General features: G+C 42.5%; 1 protein-coding gene across 1 annotated transcript; it reads right to left on the reverse strand.

Annotated features, from left to right (window-relative positions):
* Positions 1-3,242: 3,242 nt before the first annotated feature.
* On the reverse strand, positions 3,243-10,387 carry LOC133027203 (ICOS ligand-like). The gene is made up of 5 exons (XM_061094236.1): positions 10,375-10,387; positions 10,033-10,161; positions 5,160-5,477; positions 4,512-4,772; positions 3,243-3,681 (listed from the first exon to the last, which is right to left on the reverse strand). The coding sequence occupies exons 1-5, from the start codon at positions 10,385-10,387 to the stop codon at positions 3,368-3,370; spliced, it is 1,035 nt and encodes a 344-aa protein (XP_060950219.1). The 3' UTR covers positions 3,243-3,367.
* Between the last annotated feature and the right edge of the window lie 471 nt (positions 10,388-10,858).

A 10,858-nucleotide genomic window follows, 5' to 3' on the forward strand; every position in this document is an offset into this window, starting at 1 on the left:
AATCTGTGAATTACTTGAATAGCTCAGTGTTGTATGCAAGATGTACAGTGGGAACGGAAAGTATTCAGACCCCTTTAAATATTTCACTCTTTGTGTCATTGCAGCAATTTGCAAAAATCAAAAAAGTTCATTTTATTTCTCAATAATGTACACTCAGCACCCCATCTTGACTGGAAAAAAACCAGAAAAGTAGAAATTTTTGCTAATTTATTAAAAAAGAAAAACTGAAATATCACATGGTCATAAGTATTGGGACCCTTTGCTGTGACACTCATATTTAACTCACATGCTGTCCATTTCTTCTGATCCTCCTTGAGATGGTTCTACTCCTTCATTGGAGTCCAGCTGTGTTTAATTAAACTGATTGGACTTGATTAGGAAAGGCACACACCTGTCTATATAAGACCTTACAGCTCACAGTGCATGTCAGAGCAAATGAGGATCATGAGGTCGAAGGAACTGCCCAAAGAGACAGACAGAATTGTGGCAAGGCACAAATCTGGCCAAGGTTACAAAATAATTTCTGCAGCACTCAAGGTTCCTAAGAGTACAGTCCTTACATAATCCTTAAATGGAAGAAGTTTGGGACGACCAGAATTCTTCCTAGGCATGGCTGTCCAGCCAAACTGAGCAATCGTGGGAGAAGAGCCTTGGTGAGAGAGGTAAAGAAGAACCCAAAGATCACTGTGGCTGAGCTCCAGAGATGCAGTAGGGAGATGGGAGAAAGTTCCACAAAGTCAACTATCACTGCAGCCCTCCACCAGTCGGGGCTTTATGGCAGAGTGGCCCGACGTAAGCCTCTCCTCAGTGCAAGACATATGAAAGCCCGCAGAGAGTTTGCCAAAAAACACATGAAGGACTCCCAGACTATGAGAAATAAGATTCTCTGGTCTGATGAGACCAAGTTTGAACTTGTTGGCGTTAATTCTAAGCGGTATGTGTGGAGAAAACCAGGCACTGCTCATCACCTGCCCAATACAATCCCAACAGTGAAACATGGTGGTGGCAGCATCATGCTATGGGGGGGGTTTCAGCTGCAGGGACAGGAAGACTGGTTGCAATTGAAGGAAAGATGAATGAGGCCAAGTACAGAGATATCCTGGAAGAAAACCTCTTCCAGAGTGCTCTGGCCCTCAGACTGGGCCGAAGGTTCACCTTCCAACAAGGCAATGACCCTAAGCAGACAGCTAAAATAAGTGGCTTCGGAACAACTCTGTGACCATTCTTGACTGGCCCAGCCAGAGCCCTGACCTAAACCCAATTGAGCATCTCTGGAGAGACCTGAAAATGGCTGTCCACCAACGTTCACCATCCAACCTGACGGACCTGGAGAGGATCTGCAAGGAAGAATGGCAGAGGATCCCCAAATCCAGGTGTGAAAAACTTGTTGCATCATTCCCAAGAAGACTCATGGCTCATGACCCGTTTTTTTCTGTCAAGATGGGGTGCTGAGTGTACATTGATGAGAAATAAAATGAACTTTTTTGATTTTAGCAAATGGCTGCAATGAAACAGAGTGAAAAATGTAAAGGGGTCTGAATACTTTCCGTACCCACTGTATGTTTATAAATGGCAGTGGCATGGCGACCCTGTACCTTGCACATGTTAAAATTAAAAACATGAATATATGTTCCTGTGTATTATTTGAATAGCTTAGTATTGAATGCACAATATCAGGGTAGTTATGTTTATACATGGCACTAGGCCCAATTTAATATAAAACACAATTTTATACAATATATATAGTAGGGGGTCCCTGCTCCATCTCTCCATCTGTTTGGGGGTCCTTGGCCTGAAAAACGTTAAAGACCCCTGAACTAGAGGATAAAACTATGTCGTCTGCATTAAAGTTAGAAAGACGATTGTACTTTTGATGGATCGAGCAGAGAAGTCGCAGGAACAGTGAAAATAAAAGTGGTCCATGAATTGAACCTTGATGGTCACAACAATCGATGGGAGCAGAGGATGAAAGAAGGTTCCGTCTCTCGTTTAGGAAGCGAAACGTCTCAACACTGGACGATGAAGAGCATCTTCGACCTCCAGGTGTTTTACAAACATGTCAGGACTGTGTGGAACGCTGTGGAAAAGTCCAGCAGAACTCAAACAGCACCAGACCCAGAGGCCACAGACAGAAGGATGTTGTCATGAACCTTCAACAGAGCAGATTCTAATGAGCTGAGCCACAAACACACTGGAGTCCGTTAAAGATCCTCACAGAGAAACCTGGGAGAAGTTATTATGCTCACTGGGATTCACGGTTGTTTCTTTAGATGAGTGGATGCTGCAAGGACTGAACTCTGTGTGTGTAGGAGTGAGACAATTGACCTCAGGAGGCCTCAAGTAGTTTGGATGCAAATTTCAATCAATCACTTGATTATTCAGCCAGTTGCAGACATTTTAATAAAAGTTCTTTGTATTTGTGTTATTAATAATACAGTTCATGGTGAAACTGTAAAATATCAAGTCTCAGTTACATTTCATTGCGGTACGGGTTTGATAAAGACATCTTATGAATCATTGTCAAATCTTTTTCATAAATTTATTGGCTATTATTTTCTTTCACTCTAATATCAATATGGTTTTTGAACGAACTCTCAGAAACTGATGCTTTAGGATGTGTCTGCTGATGCAGCTGAGATGAAGCTGTTAGAGCAACGTGACAAGAATAAAGTAGTTTACAGCATCTCCATGACAACAGGGTTATTCTTTAGATCAGAATATTGTAATTATCAGTTCATAATATACAGTAAACTTACTTTAAAGGTTTCATCTCTGTAGCGTCTGGTTGTGGATGATCCGTTTTGGGTTTGTTCTTTTTTCTCTGAGTTCAAAATAAATAATCATTAGAAGAAAAAACACAAAATAAATGAATAGCAGAATTATTGTAAGTATTAATATTTACCTTTAGTATTTTAAAGTAGTATAATCCTGCTCCAGCTCCTAATGCTGCACACACAACGAGGACTCCGACCAAAATTCCTGCAACTGAACCTGAAGAAGCTGTAATTCAGAGAGTAGAACTGTAGCATCAACAAAGTGCAGTGATGTGTCTTCAGTGTAAAGTGTAGTGTGTGTGTGTGTGTGTGTGTGTGTGTGTGTGTGTGTGTGTGTGTATGTGTGTGTGTGTGCGCGCGTGTGTGTGTGTGTGTGTGTGTGTGTGTGTGTGTGTGTGTGTGTGTGTGTGTGTGTGTGTGTGTGTGTGTCCGTCCTCCTGGTTCCTGTTCTCCTGACAACATGTGGTCATGATGCTCCTGATGAGCTGGAGGACGGAGCCCTGGGGGATCTGCTCCACCAGGAGGAACCAGGACTCACTGCACCAGCCTCAGGTCTGACAGTCGCTCTGAGGATTTCATCATCACTTCTCGTCTCATGGGATCTTACCTTCCTCTATCGTCACGTAGCGGTTGATGAAGTGCGTCTCCTCTTCACTACTGAGTTCACAGGTGAACGTTCCCTGGTGATCTGAAGATAAGTGGTGCAGCGTGAGGCTGCCTGACGCTGACACATCCTCCACCTGCTGCCTCCACTGCTCTGAGACCCTGGGGGGGCCGTCCACCCCGGTCTGGTCCACAATGATCTGACTGTGGTTGAACTTCCACACCCGGTGTGTCGGGGGTTTGGTGTTTGGAGCAGTGCAGTGGATTGTTGTTGTTGTTTCACTCGGTGACACATGGACGGGAGCTGAAAAGAAAAGAGATCAAATAATGTCATCGTTGTCAGAATGTGGTTTCAGGCTCTGATGAGACTTTCTGAACATCTTCTATCATCAGAATGATTCATGTGGAGGAGGGTGTGGCCTTGGAGTGATGACCTGAACTAGAAGGTCACTCAGTGGAGCTGATATCTCCTCCAAGGACCAACAGTCACTTCAAACTGCTCCACATCTCACACACATCAGTCCTCTCAGGGGAAATGTCCAGAAAGGTCCAATGTTAAAGAAAGAAAACTAATGGATCTGTTCAATGTTCCATTTGTTTGTTGGGCTTCAAGCAACATTACACAACAACTACTGGACAGATTTCCATGAACCTTGGCAGGAAGGTGTGTTGTGAGTCAGGCTCAGAGAAGAACTCATCACATGTTTGTGTGGATCCAGGATTTGTTGTTTTTTCACATTAATATTGTGAGAGAGGACGTTTTTCAACATTTTCATTGATTTCCCTGCGAATAACTGATGAAGATGAAAAAACAATCTGACAAATTTAGAGAACTGATATTTATGAGTCTGTGAAATTTGGTGCAGATCTTGGTCCTGGTGAATGTCAATGTGGTTTCATAAGGAGACTGTTGGGCCTAGTGGAGGTCTGAGCTCTACTGAGGGACCTGTGGCCCACGTTCCATCCTCACAACTAGTTTAGTGGAAATCTGTTCAGCAGACAAAGAAACAAACAAAGTAAAGATTGAAAATCAGCATTGATATAAGATATAAGTTATCTGTAGGAGCAGATATGAATATGCAGCAGTAGGTGAAACAAGCAAAGGTTCAGTTCCATAGAGCAGATCCAACGTACTGGGTTGATACCACACCGAGCTCCTCCAGCCACTGCGAGTGCTGATGCTGCAGATCAGAACAGTGTCTCTGTCTGACAGTGTCACTGTGCTGCTGATCTCATAGAGCTGCTGCTCCGTCTTCTTCACTGAGGTTTGGTTCTGAAGGATCAAGATGGACGGAGGCCTGGTGGACCAGGTGAGCTGCGGCTCGGGGTAGATCCCCTCTGAGCGGCAGGTGAAGCTGTCCTCCACCTGCTCAATGTCCACGTGACGCACCGGAGCTGCAAGACAACATTTCTCATTGATCATCTTTGCCTCGTGCACATGGAGCTCTTCATTAATCTGACATGTTGTGCTTATTATTTAACATGTCACATATGAGCCAATATGTGCTGCTGCTGACATCAGCTGTGTCTCAACTCAGGGTCTGCATTTGAAGACGAGCTCCAACGAGTGGATCCGTCCCCGTCCAACCTGTCCCAGGATGCATTGCACTTTAGAGACTAACCATGTTTCAAAGAGGTAATGGTGCCGGCAAGCAGCGAGACGTCCAATGCTTCAGTATCAGCTTCAACTCAACCCAACAGTACACATGTTAAACAAGGGAACAGCAACAAGAGACAAATATCATTTCTAGTATTTGTGTTGTGTTTTCACTGTTTCTTTACCATCTGCCCTCAGGTTGATAAATGACTCCTCCTTGACTCCATTTTTGATGTTGGCATAGCACTCGTATCGGCCCTGGTCCTGAAGCTGCAGCCCCGTCAGCCTGATGGATGCGTTTCCTCTGGAGATCTGATCTGTGAACAGCGATGTCCGGCATCTGAAGCGCTCGCTCTGGATATCAAACTTGTCTCTGTCTTTGTAGTAGGTGTGAACACGAGGGTTTCCAGGTTCCACCTTCACCCAGTAAATTTCTGGGTCTTTACCAGGCTGGAAACTGCAGGGTAAGATGCAGCTCTCCGCTAAAACACAGGAGACCTCATCTGTGAGACACCGGGTAAAAAAACAACCAGTTCAGGATTAGTGGAGGAAATAACAGCAATATTTTGGGGAAATCATTCAAATGGTGATACAAGCGTGAAATTTGGTACAAATCATCTTTGAAGGTCACTCTTCGATTTAGGAATCGGGGCCACTCGAAAATCAAAAATGGCCGCCATTTATTTCAAGATGGCAACCATGGTTGGACTGATTTTACATTTCAGCATAATCTTTGCCTATACTTTGTAGATGTCAATAATATCGGACTCCCATAGTATGTTTTGAACATTTTATAACAGGAGTTACCAGTTATAACCATCTGAAACATTTCTAAAACATGTCATAGGCTAACTGTGTTATAGGTCACGGGGGAAACTATGTGAAGTTTAGGGTTAATTAAAGGGATAGAGGTATTTGGGGGATATACAGTATAGGAGAACAGTACAAATAGTAGCTAGATTTGTGGCTAGTTGCTTTTTTTGCTTCTTTTTTGCACTGTTGCATTTCAAACCCAAACCCCAATAGTCGCTAGATTTGTTCGCTAGTCGCTTTTTCAGACATCGAAAAAGACTAGAATGAACAAACAATTTGATTGGCTGTCTGGTACTATACAAGGAGTAGCACTACCCTCTGTTCTCATTCCATATACAAACCAACCTTTAAGCTACTTTAAGAACAAAAAAATGCAAAAGGTGTTCCTGAGCTTCCTGAAGCATATACCAATATCCGACCAGCATAATGTATGACCGATCAAGTTAAGCCACATCTTTTTGACAAAGCTTATAGTTAGAGCTAATTAGTGCGGCAGAAAGTAACTCGTCCTATGATCTAAAATAGGAAGCGTTTAGTTTAAAAAGGCATAGAGGTATTGATGTCTGATCTACTGAGTGGGCCACATGCATTCATCGTACTACCATACAAACCAGTAGCCAGTCAGATTTACCTTGAGCCTCAGTGCACCCTCGGGTTCGGCCTGTATCATTGTATCATTGATTACATGGCAAAAACCCCTGATGACGCTAAGATGCAAAGGAAATTCATGACACATGACACACGGAGCTTCTCTTTCCAGCTTCTCCTTCCTCTTCTCCATCCCTATCACATCAAAGTAATTCTTATCTCATCAGTACATGTTACTAACTTGACCCCGTCCCCGGAGTTTCTGTGCCTTATCGCCCGCAGATGCAGGGCCACAGCTGTGGCCGCACCATGGATTATGATTGTCAATCAATCAATCAATCAAATTTTATTTGTATAGCCCACATTCACAAATAACAATTTGTCTCATAGGGCTTTAACATTGTGTGATATCCTCTGTCCTTAACCCTCAACAAGAGTAAGGAAAAACTACTAAAAACCCTTTTAACAGGTAAAAATATGTAGAAACCTCAGAGAGACACATGTGAGGATCCGTCTCTCAGGACGGACAGAAGTGCAATAGATGTCAAGTGTAGGAAAACATCATCGGGATTTAAAGTTTTTTTTAGCAGCATCGATGAGGGTAAACATTTTTGAAGGATAACTTCAATACAATATGTCAAGCAGTCCTGCTGCAATCATAGTCTCTGGTCAGCATCCAGCAAGATCACGATCCAGCATCAAGATCAGATCCACTATAGTCCACAGTCATTGTCCACCTCCGACAGGCGATCCACAATCATCCCATGGTGATTGTGGATCGCGCGTCAGAGTCTCGGTGATGGATCCAGTTTGGTGGATTCTGTATCGTGCCGGCTGATCGTAGAGGGAATGGCGGATCCTTTGTCACGTTGGCATCGGATGGTGGTGGACCAGGACCGAGGCGGCGGCTGATGATGGATCCTAACTGGCGGCAGTGGACAATGACTGTGGACTAGTGGATCCCATCTTGATGCTTGATCGTGATCTTGCTGGCTGCTGACCAGAGACTATGATGCAGCAGGACAGCTTCACATATAGTATTGCAGTTATCCTTCAAAATGTTTACCCTCATCGATGCTGCTAAAAACTTTAATCCCGATGATGTTTTCCTACACTTGACATCTATTGCACTTCTGTCCGTCCTGAGAGAGGGATCCTCACATGTGTCTCTCTGAGGTTTCTACATATTTTTACCTGTTAAAAGGGTTTTTAGTAGTTTTTCCTTACTCTTGCTGAGGGTTAAGGACAGAGGATGTCACACCATGTTAAAGCCCTATGAGACGAATTGTGATTTGTGAATATGGGCTATACAAATAAAATTTGATTGATTGATTGATTGAATGATGCACGACTGCATCTGTTCGGCCGCAAGCAAAGGCCATACCACCAATAAGTGCAGCCCTCAAGGAACACATTAAACGTGCAGCCTACCAAGCAGGAGCTGTCTGGGGCCAAGCAACTGTCACTCAACCAGTTTTACCAAGTCCTGCAGAATGGGGATGTAAACTGCAAGGACAAAGGTAGTTGGTGAACTGGCGAAACACTTCCACCAATTGCTGCAAGTTGCCAGGAATTGGCAAAATGCTCATGCAAAAACAGCTGTACTAATGGCAGGTGCAAATGTTTTCGTCTGACTCTGTCTTGTACAGCCTTGTGCGGCTGTAAATGTCACTGAGACGTTTGAGGCCCAATGAAGTTCTTTTGACTTGACACTGAAACAATTGCATTTTCAGACTTCTTCTAGCCAAGTAATCTTTTGTAAAAATCAATAAAAAAACAACATAAATGAAAAATAAAAGACAAAATAACAAAAAGACAAAATTAAAAAGTCAAAATAACCAAAAAATATGCATCTATCTATCACAATTTGTGAAATATTTCCCCAAATATGCAAGAAATATAGTTATGACTTGATGATTTGGCGGCCATCTTGAAAAATGACCGCCATATTGGATTTTTGGATGGCCCCCATTCTAAAGTTAAAGAGATGACCCAGAAGAATGTTTATGCCAAATTTCATGCTTGTATCACAAAATGAACGATTGTTCCCCTTATTTCCTCTTTTTCTTTTTCTTTTTTAAAGAGCAATTAGAGCATTTGCTCCCAGACGGATTGTGAATGTAAATATCCTGATGGAACTGTCTGTCTGTTTGGCTGTTGACAGTTAACATACAGTAGTTTGATCCGTGCTGCTTTCACAGAAACAACCTCCTGCCACACGAGGCATTCGAATGTGTAACGTACATTTACTGTCAAACCAAAAATATGAACTTAAAGAGGTTCAGATTCACATAAAGTTGGAAAAGTTGTGTGTTGATCACAGAAATGTTCATTAAGAAAATTGATTTTGAGATTCAGCAAAATCTGAACATTCTTTGTTATGAGAAGAATTTAGGATCTGGAAGAATTTTTTAATTTTTTTTTTTAATCCAGGTTGTGTGTGTGTGTGTGTGTGTGTGTGTGTGTGTGTGTGTGTTTGTGTGTGCGTGTGTGTGTGTACAAAATAACACATGATTTATCTTGTTCTAATCAGAAAAACCTGCCATTTAAACAGGAGTGTGTAGACTGTTTATATCCACTGTACAGTCTATGGTCTACACAGAAATGCTGATGTGCTTTTATTTTGATGTGTGCAAAGGCAGCAATGCAATCATTTATGTTTATGACATTCATTTAAAAAATAAATCTTTAAACTTTGTTGAAAGTTAATCTTCTCTGTATATTCTGCAGTGAACCACGAGCTGAACGCAGAGAAACTCGGAGAGAACTGAACCACGGCTCAACAGAACTGGTTTGTTAACATGGGCGCGGTGCGGCTGGATTTTCATTTCCTCGTCCATGTTTGATGACAGCATTATCAAACTACAGAGCACACACACACACACACACACACACACACACACACACACACACACATCAGTATCAAGTGGAATACAAATAAAGATATAGATTATATAGAAATATAGAATACAAAGTTAACATCATCTGATTGTGTTATGTAAAGCATGTGTTGTTTGATTCAGTGACAAATTAAAAACTAAAGCATCATCACGTGTTTCCTCTGGAACATTTGTGGAACGTAGTCAATCTGGTTCTGCAAGATTCCAACACTTGGAACAAGAGAAGCTGTTTCCTCTCGACTTCAGCACAGATTAATTGTTTACCATTAAAATTAATTTGGTAACTAAATCTTATTGGTGATGATTTTTGTTTCTTTTTATACATTGGAAAATATAATCTTACATCATCGTTAGTGTTTGATTGTCACAGATCTGAGAATTATTCAACACACACACACACACACACACACACACACACACACACACACACACACACACACACACACACACACACACACACACACACACACACACACACACACACACACACACACACACACACTTAAAAACCTTTAAAAACCACAACTCGGTTCAGTTTTGTTGACGATGAAGTTTCAGTGAAGAATAATAGAACCCAACATCTGGTGTGACCTGTTTCACCTCCAGCTCAGTGAGAACATGTTTCTCTTTGTTGTTATAAACCTTCACAATCATTTCTCATGTTTCCTGCTTCGTCTGATGGAAACCAACATGCCTGTACAAAGTACTACGTTCAAACAGAAGCTGTGATTTCTGAGTAAGATCAGACTTCACGTACCTGCTGTGGTGAGAGTCCAGAAGTTGAAGATCAACACAACCAGAGACTTGAACGCAGACATCTTTCTTTCATTCTGTGAGAACTGAATGTGGATCAATGGAAGAAGAGACCAGTTAACAGCTGGTTGGACTCATGACACCGAGTCAGAGCAGCTGAGGTTCAGACTCTGCAGCTCCGATCTCTGCAGAGTTCAGACTGTAGACTCACACACTCTAAGTCCCATTGTGAACAGTGTGTAATGCAAAATGAAAGTGACTCTGTAAAGTGTTCCTCCCCCCCCCCCACACACACACATGTTGAGGTAAAACCTGTCGAGCGTTAAGAAAACAAGAGTTTACTCACCGAACCACCGCATCTCTGCGCCTCCTCCATGTCTGTTCCTGAAGAACAGGCCTGAAACCTGGTGAACTCCTAATAACTGAAGCTAAAGTCATGAAGACAAACAAACAGTAAACGAGTCAGAAGCTTCTCCAGCGACTGATCCAGACACGATCACAGTGGACGTGAGAAGTGAGTGAACACGGTGTAAATAAAGAGGAGCTTGACCTCGAGGTCAACACATCCAGGACATGTTTCAGATATCAGGTTGATTTGAACCTAACAAACACACTTCAGCTTTCCTGGAGCAGCTGCTGCATTTATTCACCAACACACCAAGGCCGGTGTATGGAGGACGAAACATAACTTAACTACAGCTGATGATGGATCCTAACTGGCGGCAGTGGACAATGACTGTGGACGATAGTGGATCTCATCCTGATGCTGGATCATGATCTTGCTGCTGACCAGAGACTGTGATGCAGCAGGACTGCTTGACATATAGTAT

The sequence above is a fragment of the Limanda limanda genome, chromosome 20 (genome assembly GCF_963576545.1).
Source record: "Limanda limanda chromosome 20, fLimLim1.1, whole genome shotgun sequence".
Taxonomy (NCBI): Eukaryota; Metazoa; Chordata; class Actinopteri; order Pleuronectiformes; family Pleuronectidae; genus Limanda; species Limanda limanda.

Bases quoted from the DNA above. Each gene is read 5' to 3' on its own strand.
- LOC133027203 (XM_061094236.1), bottom strand. The intron at 5,478-10,032 runs GTACGTGAAGTC...GGTGTCTCACAG, and splicing joins CTGGACTCTCACCACAGCAG to ATGAGGTCTCCTGTGTTTTA. The intron at 3,682-4,511 runs GTACGTTGGATC...TTTTCTTTTCAG, and splicing joins CTCGGTGTGGTATCAACCCA to CTCCCGTCCATGTGTCACCG.